The sequence below is a fragment of the Dunckerocampus dactyliophorus genome, chromosome 9 (assembly GCF_027744805.1).
Source record: "Dunckerocampus dactyliophorus isolate RoL2022-P2 chromosome 9, RoL_Ddac_1.1, whole genome shotgun sequence".
NCBI lineage: Eukaryota > Metazoa > Chordata > Actinopteri > Syngnathiformes > Syngnathidae > Dunckerocampus > Dunckerocampus dactyliophorus.
Window position 1 is genome coordinate 26041462 of NC_072827.1, and position 15158 is coordinate 26056619.

The window sequence follows — 15158 nt, forward strand, 5'->3', positions numbered from 1 at the left end:
CTCTCCCAGACACACACACACACACACACACACACACACACATACACACACATCTGTGCTCTCATAGACTCCTCAAAGATGCAATATCCAAACAACTTTAGAAGAGACTTATATTTGTGTCGTCTACAGTCTACTTACTGCAACCAAGTGGAGCCTTGCAGGCACTTTTAAAAGCGTCTGCAACTTGCCAAGGAGAAACAACATGCTGCTGTCTTGCTGGGGATAAATGGCCCGCATTCCTGGTGCGTTATAGTCATTTAATTCTCCCCCTCAGACCTCTCAAGAGTGGCTTTTACAGATTACACTTGGCGACGTGCTTGATGAAGGGCGCCGGTGTCCCATTGCACGCCCGTTCTGGTGAAACCCTCAAATAAATGCAGAAAAGTGCATCACACTGAAATCATAGTAGATAATACTCATTGTATGGATTGGGAAATAACAACAACTATGAAATGTAAAAAATAAAAAATAAATTGCCTTTGCTGAAGTTTCGCATGACTTTGGAAGCATACTTTTCCCAAAAACGTGGAAGTTTCCTCTGTACTGCATATCAGCACATCTGTAGAGCACACTCTAGTCTGATTTATTTGACAGTGTGAGCCCTCCAATCCAAGCTCAAGCTCAAGCGTTACACACTTCCCTGCTTTGCTTGCTCATGCACGGGCACACAACTAAGCACCGGACCTGGACGTGTCATTCCCCCGTTATGTGTTCTAATCCAAAGCAAATGCTCCACCCTGATAGTTACTCATTATAACCGCCACCTTGCATCATCAAAATAATAGCCAATCAAATTGTTCATAAAGTCAAAGCCCATGGCATGAGTATATGCGCGAGCATGCATCATCGCCATGCACGGCGCCATCCATCCACTTTCTATGCTGCTAAGCAAATAACCACCGGGGATTCTTATTAGCATCGGTCAAAAAACATTGGCAGTGACAGTTCAGTCAACGTTGTTAACAGTGAACCGAGCGGTATTAATGCTGGCTGAGCAGTTTGCTCCTTGCTGCTATTACAACATTGGTTCTTCCTGCTGTGTTGTGCAATATACTTGTTAACCATTACATTTTCATTTCTACTTTCTCATGCAATCCAAATATTTTTTAAAAGTAAAAAAAAGGTTGTTTTTATAATGAGTTTTCAAATTTCTCAGTTTCAAATTCCCCAGTTTTCGCCTGCTTCTAATTAAAATGCCGTCCTCTTTTAGATTTAGGTATGTAAATAAACAACCCTGCTATAATTAGAGTCTTCACGCCAGTATAACTCATGCAGCCCTTTCTCCCGCCAGTTATTAATGATAACCACCACCTTGCACAACAGAAACAGCAATAATGACTTGAAATAAGCCACAAATTTAGGAATGATTCAATAATAGTGTTGTGTTATGAAGTAATGGCACACTACCAAGATGGCAGAACTGGCCCGGTTTGGCTGTGTTGTTAAGAACAATTTATAATCATGTTTTATCCTCAACAATAGAGAGCTTCCTGGCTATGCCAACCTGGTGTTGAAGAGTAGGGGAAGAAGGGAAGAAGATCAGAGTTAAGCAGAGGAGAAAAGTAGGAAAGTCAGCCAAAGCATCTCGTGGATCGACAGTGACAGGAAATTACCAACAGCCCCCAAAATCAAGGTAAGGCTATGACACACAACTGTGCAAGAGTCAAAGCTCCAAAGTAAAGTGGATGTGAAGTTAAAAGGGAAAGTCAAGGAAGGGTAGGTAGTGCAAAGGTGCCAGAGCACTACATCAGGGTTTGTCAGATGGTGGAACAGATGTGGAGACCAGCAGACACTCGGAAATGCAGACCATCCAACATTCGCACCCACTTGAAGCAGTAAGGTATGTGGACATGAGGAAGTGTTTGAATAAAGAGGAAGAGACAAGGGAGGGAGGCCGGGTGCAGTACCTGCTGTAGCAACACGACACGTACAAAGTAGTGCAGGAGGAAAATGGTAGTGTTTATGTGCTGCAGATTTACTGCAACCAGTTTAGCACGCCGCTTGTTCGTGTAATCCCGGATTACCAGCGTAACCGGGATTCTCTAAGAAACCTGCTTACGTAAGTGCAAGTCGAGCGAATGAGGACTGGCAGCGGAATTTAGTAAACTTTTATACAAAAAGTATTGAAGTACAGCTAAAGTGTTAATAAATAAAGGCTGCCATCATATTCTAACCACTTGGAAATTGGGTAAAAAAGAAAGTGGAAAGTGATTCTTAAAATTTGGCAGTTTTAATTTTATGTTTGTAATACAGTAATCTTTCGTTTATCGCGGGTAATTGTTTCCAGACCCGATGGTGATGAGTGAACTTCCGCAAAGTAGGATTCCTTATTTATAAACCAAATACTTTGTAGTTACAGCATGGAAAAGCTGTTTATGAACACCTAAATACATTTTTGAACATTAGAACATAAAATAACACCCCTATAGTCACCTTTACATTCAGATTATCAAATATAGTAAACATATAATAATGAACATATAAATCAACATATAGAAAACAGCAACAGAAGCTTTCATTAGGGATTATTGTGAAATACAGTAATTCAAACTTGGATGGAAGGACTTCGCACTATTTTTACCATTTTGTTTGTTATAATTTTATTCCTACAATGTGCAGCAGGCCAATATCAAACGGGCCATGGGCTTTGGACACCCCTGCCTTCATAACTCTTTGTCAACGATGAGCGTGTGACGTGAAGTGAACTCTGTGAGAAACGACAACTCTCGCCGAGTATTCAGCTTGTTAGCTTCCTTCGTATCGAGTGAACAACGGTAATTAAAAAGAGAATTCAGGAGTGTTTCTGCAGCTGGAACTAATTGATGCCTTCCAGGCATTTTTATTGCAAATGTTACTCTGAAATCAGAAGAGAAGAGGTTCGCAGAGGTGGGCTTTGTGCCATCTCAATGAGTCTGTAAGTATAAAGACAGGAAATAACGTTTTACCAGCCTCAGTGGTCTCAATGGTCAACTAAACTCAAGGATTTTTTGGTGGCCGTGCACGAAAAAAGGGGCACGTCACGCTACGTGTCAGATGGAACTCTAAGCTGAAACCTGCGAAATGCAACCAAATGTGTACTTGGAGAGCAGCGAAGTGCACAAGCATATTTAAGGGTAAAAAATGTTCTGTATGTTTTCCATTTTAAATGTTTGCTTCCAAATCGGAGTAAATCAGAAATCCACCAGCATCTTGGAACATTTTGTCTCAGACTTTTGAGCAGAGTTCAAACTTTTTCCAGCATGGGTGTTGGAACTGGACATAAATGAACCAGCAATATAATTATCGCGCATATATCGTAGTAGTGTTAAAGTGTGTTGCCCTGGAGGAATGTCTGTTTTAGGAATGCAGCGGTGACCCAGCAACAGAGAAGGTGGCGACTCATGGCGCCACGGTGTCTGCTGACTCCAAAGATGCAGTCGCATACTAACCGATGTCCTTCGAGGCGGTGCTGAAATGTGCTTCATACCACACGTGTATTACTGATAACTGCCACAGAGATGCACACACACAGAAAAAACAAAGTAGTTGTGCAGCTGCGTTGCTCACCACATCCCCTAGAGTTGCACAACCTTGTAGATACGGAATACCCACATAAAAAGCAAGAGCTCAGAGAATGTATTCAGAGCGGTGGTAACTCTGGTACGTTCCTCCATTCTCCTCGCGAGTAAAAAGACACGCTTGTTGTCTTGTCTCTTCTGTCATTTTGCTGTGTTTTACAAGTGTCACAGGAGTTTGAACCTGACATTTGCTTGGTCCTTCGAGCCGTTGCAAAAAACTGAAGGATGCAAACAAAATGTATCAAAGTGGGCACATGTAAGATGCTAAAACCAATCCAATGTATACCAATACAGTGGAACCTCAGTTAGCGTCCGCCCCGGTTAGCCTGTTTTTCGGTTAACGTTGAACAATTACGCCAAAATGTTTCCTCGGTTTGCGTACGTTCTCAGGTAAGCATGCAATTTTGGGTGCGTCTTGACGTGTTAAGAATACACTGCTTAAATACAACTGTGTTCTTAATGTATTTTTTGCCAAAAAAAGGTCTTTTTAAAATGACTCCTCAACCCCTCATGTGTAAATGCTGATGCTTTCAAGATCTTGGGAATATGTGCATACTGTACACAGGGATGCAAAGGACAGGCATGCACACTTGCAGGAACTGCAGGAGGGACAATACACAGAAGACAATAAACTGAAACAACCGGGACATATAAAGTTCACCTTGAACGTCATCATCCGCCAAGGCATCTGAAGATATCCCCAGGCAGCATGAAGTCAAGCAAATAGTCAGTTAACCTTAGAACATCTGTGCAGGGTATTTTTCAGCATAATTTACGTAGTAGAAATATATTGCGATAAATGGGTTTTCTGTCAAAGCATTATTCTTATCAAGAGGACATAGTGCAGTCACTGTGAAGGACATTGGGAATACGTTATTTGTATTCTGATTTTTTTTTCTGGTTTCTGGCATCTTCACTGCAAAATATATGCCATTTTGTGATTTTTAGATGACACAATTTGGGTTGAGCAGGAGAAGTCATTCTTTTTTTTTTTATCAAATATAACTTGAGTTGTTCAAATCATGGAATTCTTCATGATTTGATCTGATGATTCTGATTCTGATTCATGATTCTTCATGATCAACTAATGCAGTAAAATAAATGTATTTGTGGTTTCCTACTCAATATATTATCAAGCCATTTTATTAAGTCTAGGCATTAAAAAACATGCATGGTCTCCTGCTCAGGTGTTATCTGTTTTTTTGCAGTCTACTCTTGTGCTGAGGTTCTGGATCCATTCCAGGGCAACCACTGACCACAGTCACTGCTTCCTCCTCACATTCTGGGTTGACGGCACAGAGGCGGGAAGCTATCAAAAAACATACACCATGCGTATTTTACGGACTATGCCTCGCAGTATAGGACACATCCATCAAAAATACGGAGGAAAAACAAATGTAAATGGCATTTACCAGTATTTATGACCGCGCTATCGCGCTGAAAACCCTACTTGTGTATTTAGTTAATCAGTGGCTGACACCGCAGCTATAATCCCCAAGCTAGACATCATTATTGTCCTAATTAAACAACACTGCTGATTAAAATACAACATTTCTCACACAGGTCTCAAATAATTATAGTTGCACATTACTTACAGACAAACAAGGCAGAAGCGCATTAGAAAGCATTCCATAAAAAAAAAAGTGCCTGGTATGCTCTGTATCATTCAATTTGTGTGCCTAACTGCGTCACAAACTCAATACCTGTCCTGATATTTAAGCCTTATGTTGCAACTCCTTTGCACTATAGCAGTTTTTCAAAGCGTGACGTGCCAGAAGACTTCATGGGTGGCGCAGCAGCTTGAGAAAAATAAAGACACACATCTTCCAAACCTGCTAAGCTGAAAGAAAAAATTGATTTCTAGTCCCTACATTCTGAGGGGAGGTGCATTAGAATATTATTTTTAAAAGGTACAACGTATATGGCCAATAGCCATAATGGGCTCTTCCACAAAGCTAACAAAGGTTAGTGGATATGGTTTGACATTCAAGTGTTCCTTCAAGAAGACCTTGCTGCAAGTCCTTGCATCATGTGGACTTCAACTCCTATGCACACGACAATGACACATAGGGATTCACACAGCGACTTTGCCAATGGCAGCAAGGACAAACACAGTCTCTCTGTACATGTCCTGTTTTATCCTATTATACCCAACTTACATACACAATTCATTCAGTGCATACATGTGTGTGTGTTTGCATTGAAGTACCTGTGAGGCTGTCTGGTCGCGTCCTCCTCTCGTAAACGTCGTACATCTGTGCCCTGTAGGGGTCGGTGTTGTGGATGATGGAACGAGGCAGAGTGGAGCTGTAGTGCTGGGGAACCGCGACCATACTTGCTCTGACAGGAGACGAGTGACCGGGCTGCTTCGTCACCTGAGAGTTGTCCACGAGCGATAGAGGCGAGCCCATGCGGCCCGACGACGACGCCACAGAGGCCTGATAGGGCGATGTCGTGCGACTAGTGCTACCCGCTCGAGAGTTTGTGGAACCGACACGTCGCAGAGCAGCAGGGGAGTTTTTTTGGGTGGAGAGGGGTGAGCCACTGCCACCAGCACTTGTACGCTGAGCGGAGGGCAAGGTGGTGGAGAAGATGCAGGAGAGGGGTTTGGGTTCTGTGACAATAGGAGAGCCATAGGCACTGCCAGCTGAGGCACGCAGGGAGCCGCGGGAGGGGGAGATGCTGCTGACATGGGCTGGAGAATGAGAGCGAGAAGGCACTGAGCTTACTCTCCGCATCGCACGGCCAGGCACTGCTCCACTCACAGCTGGGACCTGCAACACCAACAACCAAGCAATACATTTCTTTGCAATTATCCACTGTAAAAAACAAAATAAGCATTTCATAGCATTCTGTTGGGGGTGCCAAACATTATCACTGAGGTTAAGGCCTCAACAGTAGCCCATGTTATGATTATGTGTATGATTATTATTATTATTGTGCCGGTTAGATAATTGTGAGATCATTTAAACCTGCAATAAAATTCCAGCAATCAAGTCTGGTGCTTGTCTCATCAAAAAATTACTGAAACCTACTGACCAATGTAGAGTACTGCATTCACAACTGGAATGCGACTTCTTATTGGTGTATATATATATATTTTTTATTTTATTTAGCCATTTTTGTGTTTAAAATGCTTAATTTAGGCAAAAATACATACAATTGGCTAAAATATGCATTTTTAAATGAACAATAGGCTGTATTGAACCACGAAACAGCATGACCTATTCATAAATATACGTTTGGAAAAACCGCAATAGAATGAAGCCGCATAATTCAAACCTTCGTTTTTGAAATAGTAAAACATTCCCATACAAATTACAATGTTTTTCTTGCAAAATCATGACTGTACTCATGATCATTTATTCTCAAAATATTTTGGCTTCATATTTGGAATTCTATGAATGTATTCTTGCAATATTATTCACTACAACTGTTATGATTATTATCATTAGTGTTTTTTTAAGGCTTTATATACAGTAAGTGTATAGTACAATTTTACTGTTCTTGAAATTGTTAAACATTCTCATAAAATCACAATGTTGACAAGGGTGTTTTGACAATGTTTTTGTAATTATATGACTTAACGGTGGTATTTTTTATTTTAAGAGACTTCAGTAATCCTTCCTATCCATACGAGAGTTACGAAAGAACAATTGGTGAACATGCAGCCATTCCGTGCTGCTTGAATGTGGTTCATAACAGCATAGGCTCAGACAAACCTGGGCTGATGTCTGCCCCTCCGCCCTGGTATTTCTCATTGGTGTGCTTGTGCCCGCCCCAGGGAAGGAGTGCTGTATCCTCAGCTCGGATTTGACCACATTCTGGCTGCTGTGGTAGCCACTGGTAGCATCCTGGTAGCCGCTGTCTGAGTACGAATTCATCAAAGTTGAGCTACGTGAGTTCCCTGTGGATCCTGAGCAAAGAAAAATCAGAAAGCACGTCGTTAATGCTTTCATAAATAGACATGAGCTTTATCTATAGAGCATTGCTAATGACAAAAGTCACAGGAGGAGGATAGGTGGTAGGTCTGTAGTACATTACTTATGCTTTAATGCTGTGATGAGCAGTGGTTTCTAATATGATTGTGTCTGTCAAGATGGAGACTTCTCTATGAATTCAACAGAAAAATTTAGTAGTTGAATGCTACAAAGTAGCAGGAAGGGAGACCCTGAGGCAAGTTCAAAAAAAAAAAAAAGAGCGTCTTTGAGGAAACCCAACTGCAGAAGATAGAGAGAGGGCAATAACAGACCCTCACTTTCATGGAGGGAGGCCTGCTCCGGGGAGTACAGAGACACCTGCTCTGACTCAATCCTGATGCGGTAGCTTGGAGACTGGGAGCTGTCAGTCATCTGTGACTTGTGGTCCCCTGGGGCGGGAGCATCTGGGAAGACACAGCCAGAGGAATCTGCTAGACTTTGGACTTCAAGGATTAGATATTGAGCATACGGGGATTTCAAAGTGAAATATAACAGGCAATGATTTCTGCAACATTTATTTCATATTATGATCAACTCAGGCTGTGTATTTTACTGCTCTGTGCCTTGTATTGTATGCAACAGTTGAAAACAGCTGAAAATGATGGCTGACAAGTCGCTTGTTGAAAAGTGAGAACAAGCAGACGACGATGAACAAAAAGCTTTCATTAGGTGGTTATTCTTTTCTCTCAGTCGACATGAGGTGCGACTTCATTGACATTTCTAGTGGCTAGAGGCTCGTTTCCACAGCAACACTTCCTTCCCAAACTGCGGGCCGCATCCAGTGCATCACGAGGCCAATAAGCCTTGCTGATAAAACACGGGTCATTATGCTCTGTGACACATATTCAGACTGAGGCTCATATAGATTGGAACTAGTACATTAGCACATTTGACAATCATTCATCATCTACACTACAATGAGAAGCCGATACAAAGCACAGCAGCAATTGTGCTTACTTATCTACACTCAAGTAAGCAAATGTATTAATATTCCCAGTACATAAGTACAGCCATAAAAAATCGAAACAAGATTAATGACCATTACAGAATAGGAATTTTATTCAATTAATAAGCCATGGAAGGCATTGGGAACAAATCATTGCTATACATTTCAAAATTACTTATATAGAAAAAATAAAGATAATAAATAATATATAGATAATAATATAATATAAAAAATAAATAAAATATAAATATTTTATTTAGAACCTACCTGCAGTTCTCCAAGACAGGGACTTCTCAGATGAGCTGCGAGAAGAAAAAAGGAAATTAAAAAGTGAGCACAGGCGCTACTGCCAGTGACAGTGAGAAGTGACATGTTGTTTTACAAAATGCATTTTTCACAAGGCTTTCAGGACAGGGTCACAGATGTTGATCGCTGTCTTCGGGGCTGTAACAAGCCAAAGTCATCAGCGTGAACGGCCTCCGTACAGATGTGACGCTTACACTTCCAGGCTATGTTTATTTAAACCAGGGGTGCTCACACTTCTCCAGCCTGCGAGCTACTTTTCAAAGTCCCAAAGGTCTACCTCCTACTATAAATACAGAAACTGAATATATTACAAAATATATTTACTGTCTTGATAAATATGAGGGTGCACACAGGTTTTCAGCATGCAAGCTATAAGTCAACATGATCTATCTCTTACTATAAAACATACAGTATGTGTATATATAAAACATAATATATACTTATACATACAATTTTAAATATAAACAAACAATATACATATATATACATATATATACATGCCTAATGCTATATGTGTATATATATATATATATATATATATATATATATATATATATATATATGTGTGTGTGTGTGTGTGTGTGTGTGTGTGTGTGTGTGTGTGTATATATATGTGTGTGTGTGTATATATATCTACAGTATGTGTGTGTGTGTGTGTGTGTATATATATATATATATATATTCATATATATACACATATACATATAACAAACAATATACAGTACATATATATGTATATATATGTACACACACACACACACATGTATATATGTACATACATATATGTACATGTATACATATATGTTATGTTTTATATATATAAAACATAACATATATTAATATATACAATTTTAAATATAAACAAACAATATATATAGTATATATTGTTTGTTTTGTATTGTTTGTGGCAGCGGAGGCAGAGCGACTCAGGCGGGGAGCTTAATGACAGCTGACTGATGTCATATGACATCTATGAAGTGACGTTTATGCGATCGACCCAAACTACCTTCGCTATCGACCGGTAGCTCGCGATAGACGTAAAGGTGCTTTTGGTGAGAGCTGCACTTTAAGAGGCCCTCTTAAAACTGACAAGAATAATAATATAATAATGGGGCAGGCAAGCTGGGCAACGGAAGGCTTGGGGATGGATTGGATCCTGACACCAACAGAGCAGCAATCGTTACAAAGAGTCATGAGGTCCTGACATGCAAGCCGACCTCTATGATGCACAAAAAAATCTCAGGCAGGTTTTCAATAGTGTCTAAAGTGCGGCCCGGGGGCCCTTTGCAGCCCGCAATTCATTTATTATTGGCCTGCAGTACATTGCAGAAATGAAATGAAAAAAAAACAGCAAAAATGGGAAAACCAAAAGCACAACGTAAAGAGAAAAGGTGTTGATACTAAAATAACACAAAGCTTTGTCTCTAAATTACATTGGCAGAAAAATGAGATATCGGTTTATATCGGTATCGGGTTTTCTGCCAATAATGATATTGGCGTACAAGCAATGACAACGTTTTCCACACAGCAACAAGCCTTGAAGCTCAGTATGTCCGTAGTGTGGCATATTTCCATTGTAATCATGTAAATTGACTTCCTTTAATACACCACTTGTACAGTCGTCCCTCGTTTGTAACGGTTAACTGGTTCCAGACCCGACTGTGATAAATTTATTTCTGCGATATAGGATTTAATGTTAATAAATGGAATATTGTCTCTTCATAATTTTCCAATTAATACAATTTTGTAACATTATTGCCCTGTAGACTTGAAATAACACGCCTATAGTCACCTTCACACTTCTATTATTCAGTGTTTACACATTGCGCAACTCTTACGTTGCAGGGACTCGAGACGGCCTCTAGCTAGGGAGCTAACCAGTTAGCCTCCAATTTAATTCTTCTAAATTAAGAAGCCAAAACCTTACCACTTCCACACGGAATGGGAGGAGAGCGTTTCACTATCATATCGGCCATGCCATGGCTGACTTCATGACTTTATGCAGTGTTAAGGTAATGTGATGTAAGGTAATGGCTCAATGTTTTGTGTCATTAGTGCCAGCTGGTGACCAGAGTACTACATATCACTTGTATTTCAATATGTGTTGAATAATTATAGATTAATTTCTGAAAAAGTGATAATCGAGGGAGTGATAATCAAACCGCAATATAGCAAGGGACGACTGTCACACTTCAGAAAGAATCACTCGGAGTCACATGCAGCTAGCATCCCTGCAGCGCCGAATAACCTCAGTTTACAATTTCGCCGATTGCATTAGTCCACTGAGATTCATACTTTGCACTTTACTTTGTTCTTATACAGACATTTGTGCCACATAGAAATGTGCTGCTTTCCAAAATGTATCGTTGTGAACATTATTTTATTGGATTCTTATTTGTGAATTTATTAAGACTAACCGGTCTTACTTGTTGTTTTAGTTGACTGTTTTTAATGATTATTTTGTTGAGAAAATGTTTAAAAAAAATATGTCTTGTTTTACACAAACAGTGTTTATTTGTGAAATGGCTCCAGTGGCCTCACACACGCCAAAAAAAAGCATAAAATGTTCATTCATTACACCAGCAACAACTAAGTGAGACAATTACAGTACAGTACAGTAATCCAGCAGCATATCAAATGATTATTTTCTAGTATTTTCGATCAGGGACACAAAGAAAAGTACTCAAGAAACATGAGTGCCATTGCAGAGAACCATGACAACAGAATAAGCACTTTATTATTGGAAAAAAATAAACACTAACACTTTGCGACCAAAATGAAAGCACTTCACTTGCAAGTCTGGCGGGGAAAAAATGCTTGCCGTTCCCATCAAGCACGCAACTATTCTATGTGGCTCTTTAATGAGCTTTAAGCGGCATGACTTTCTGGATGTTAAGTTAATGGCCACATGCAGGCAATTAAAAGGAGTTAGTTGGACGAGATGTGCTCCACTGAGCCATGGCGAATGGAAGGAAGACTGAGACACCTTGATGACAATGCAGCATACATGCTGAATGCCAAATGGCTGACAGCGAGGTGGCCAATAAAACCCACTACAGACCCCAAAACATGATTGTGTAAGGGCAGGGGTGCTCCCACTTTTCCAGCCTGCAAGCTACTTTCAAAATGCCCAAGTCCCAAAGATCTACTTCCTACTAAAAACAGAGAGAATGTACAGAATATATTTTGTGTATTTATAAATATATAAGTAGTATGTATGTACATTTTATACATATATCAGTGGTGCACACACTTTTTCAGCATACAAGTTACAAGTCCAAATGATGTACCTTTTACTATGAAATATACAACATACTGTATATATAAAATCTAAATTACTATGCTATATATATATATATATATATATATATATATATATATATATATATATATATATATATATATATATCCCATTAATGATTAGTATTTCACATTCATAGTTTCAAAGTTGGCAGGTTATCAAAATAGTCCATATCAATCAATAATTCACAATTCAATTCAATATTGAAGTAAAAATAATTACACATAATTCCTCACCAGTTCTGCGCATAACCTCAGCAGAATGTCAGTCAAAGTAGCTACGAAGCGTTCATTACACACACAGTTCATGTGTCACGTCCAATTAGCATTTGCTATCAAACGTTACAAATGTACAAGAAACGAAAATGATTGAGCAAAAGACAATGCAGCCGAGGTCAAGGCAAAATATTAGAAAGCAAAGGGCACATTTTCCAATGAATCATGAAACGATGGTTTCACAAACAGAACATTTCTACAGTGGAGTTCAGGATGCTGAGCAGAGCCCAACTGACGCGTTTTATTTTTGTTTTTTTTATTGAGTACAGCTGCAAATGCCAGAACGTTGACAAAGAAATTGAGAAGAAAACAAGAAAGAACTCAAGACAAAGCACAAAGTCAGCGTCTGCTTCAGCAGTATTGTAATGGAAAGGAGGTTCCTAGGTGACTCTATATCAACAAAAGTATTGAGACACACTTCTTAACAAATTAATCAACTAGGAGAGACACTAAAAGTATTTATAATCCTTCATTTGTTGCTAGACTTCCAAGTTTGGCTGGGACGCTGATGGCCACTGCATGCGTGCTTGTGTATAGCAATGGGAAGTCCAGTCTGGAGGTGTCGTGAAATCCAATATCTCCAACAGAACCCTAGAGTGTGACCTAATCTCTGCTGTCCTCCTGCTGGGCTATTGAGCCTCGCAGCGGGAGCAGAAATGTTAAAGCTAATCTCCATTCACACACAAATAGTTGTCGACGGCCATTTCATTTGTCTGCATCTCCGCTTTTAAAATGGTGTGTAAATCACGTTGCAAGGTTCCTTTCGTGGGTCTCCACAGGGGGTGCTGAGAGCGACTGCGCCCCTCCCACACTTTACCCCCTCCCCGGTGGAAAAAGATGCAGCACGTAGGGGTATTTAGGGGCATCACTGTAACCGTTTGTTGACGCAGCCTGAACTTGTTCAGTGTAGCCATACACAAGTACGTTACAAACAAGACAACAATGGCGGAACACAGCACTATTGTGGTGTTTGTGATTATAATGCTCTTCTAGCAATTCAATGCACTTACGCACATTCTAGACCAACACACATGCTGATGCTCCTACAAGTGATCCACACTCATAACTATGGACAATTGAGAGTCCCCAATTAACCTGACGTAATCATAGAAAACCTACGCACGCACAGGGAGAACATACAAACTCCACACAGAGATGCACAAACAGAGATTCAAACCCAGATCTTCCCCATCTCCTGACTGTGTGGCCAACATGTGAACCACTAGGCCACCATGCGGCCCTCTTTAATCTGCAAAATACAACACTGGCACCAAAACAGCAGTTCAGAACATTCAGATAAAAACACAACAATGATATTTTAAAAATAAGACTCATTTTCCATATAGCTGCTAAACGAAATCTAGCGTAGCTATTTACACGGGAACATCGCCAGCTAATAGTGTGATCACAGCCAGCCCTACCCGCTAAAAAAACACCCTCGGTGAGATTTTATATGGTGCCCCCCCTCCATCGTCCATTTACAGCACATACGCTTCCAAAAGAAATTGAATGGAATTGTTTTTACCTTTAATTTGTAAGATAATATGTCACTCAATTGACATGGTTAAAAAATTATAAACATACAAAAAAACAGAAATGCTATTAAAATACAAAACACACCTCAAAATAATACCTTGTAAATAAATAGTGAATAAATAATAATAGCAATAAATAAAAAAATACAACAATGTTTGCACACAATAACTCTATATAGAGGTTCACTATGCAATTAATACATGCAAAACCTAAATAAAATAATGGTAAAGGCTATGTAAAATACCTGTATTCAAGTACATGCGCAAAAATGATGGCCCTGGAGGGACTTATGTGTTATCATGTGTTATATGTGGCAGTCTTTACTTGCGTAAACACACAGAAAGGAGTGTAACCTTGTGCTTTTGCATATGTACGTCACTTTCCGGACGCTTTGCGTTCACATTAACAGGTAGCATTTTTTTGGGTAATGTGAACCACCACATAACAAATTGGATTTAAACAAAAAATCCAAATTGGGCATCACACCCTGCAGTCTGAATGCAGCCTTCGTCCTTAGTATGTAATGTTTTGTCTCACGGACTGTGAAGATCATAGCAAAGTCAGCCACTTTTGAGCGTCAGTGCTATTTTCACAAACACATCGGAACAAAGATGTTCTTTTCAAACGGTTCACGTGTCAGCCAGTATCCTCACAGCCTGACGTTATCAGACAGTATCCTGAGGGAGCAACGCTGCTAAGTGTCTGGGACCATTCATGCCTGTTGTACTCTCACAGTGTTCTCGCCCCAAATATGGATTCTGATGCTAAACTTCTTAATAATATTATTGAACGGTGCAGTGGTGAGGCTGGGCCTCATCATTGTGGGCTCACTGCATCAATTTATGTCAAAGTACGCAATCAATCCCAAAAAATGTTTACACCACGTTTCAAATGAGGCTGCAAAAAGCAAATGGTTTGCAGATGAGTCACAGTGTCGCAGTTTGTGTCGTACAGCCAAACACTGGCTGTGATTCAAAGTTCCCATTTAAACGCATTTCATTCCAAAAATTAAGCCGTGCAAATGCTTAACGTGATCAAAAAATGGTTTACTGTTGTGAACAGAAACGGATAATCACTTGATTATAAGCCAGGCATGACGGCAGGGTGCCGCTAGAGCACATGTTGAATGAAATTCTCTTCTTCACTTTGGTACTGTGAATTGATATAATTCGCCCACGGAACTTATAGTTATATCATCTGTCAAAGGCATTGTAAAGTTGGATATAATGCCAATGTACTACTTTCTACAACTTATTT

General features: G+C 39.9%; 1 protein-coding gene across 7 annotated transcripts in view; it reads right to left on the bottom strand.

Annotated features, from left to right (window-relative positions):
* LOC129187360 (plakophilin-4-like) overlaps nt 1–15158 on the bottom strand; it is an 84601-nt gene that overhangs the window by 28054 nt on the left and 41389 nt on the right. For 3 of the 7 annotated variants that reach the window (XM_054786498.1, XM_054786496.1, XM_054786501.1), the window contains 5 exons: nt 8751–8785; nt 7810–7941; nt 7280–7473; nt 5767–6331; nt 4219–4245 (listed from right to left, as the gene is read on the bottom strand). In XM_054786498.1, coding sequence (XP_054642473.1) covers nt 4219–4245; nt 5767–6331; nt 7280–7473; nt 7810–7941; nt 8751–8785 — 953 coding nt within the window. The remainder of the gene's footprint in view (nt 1–4218; nt 4246–5766; nt 6332–7279; nt 7474–7809; nt 7942–8750; nt 8786–15158) is intronic. The other 4 variants (XM_054786502.1, XM_054786500.1, XM_054786497.1 and 1 more) reach the window with 3 other exon arrangements.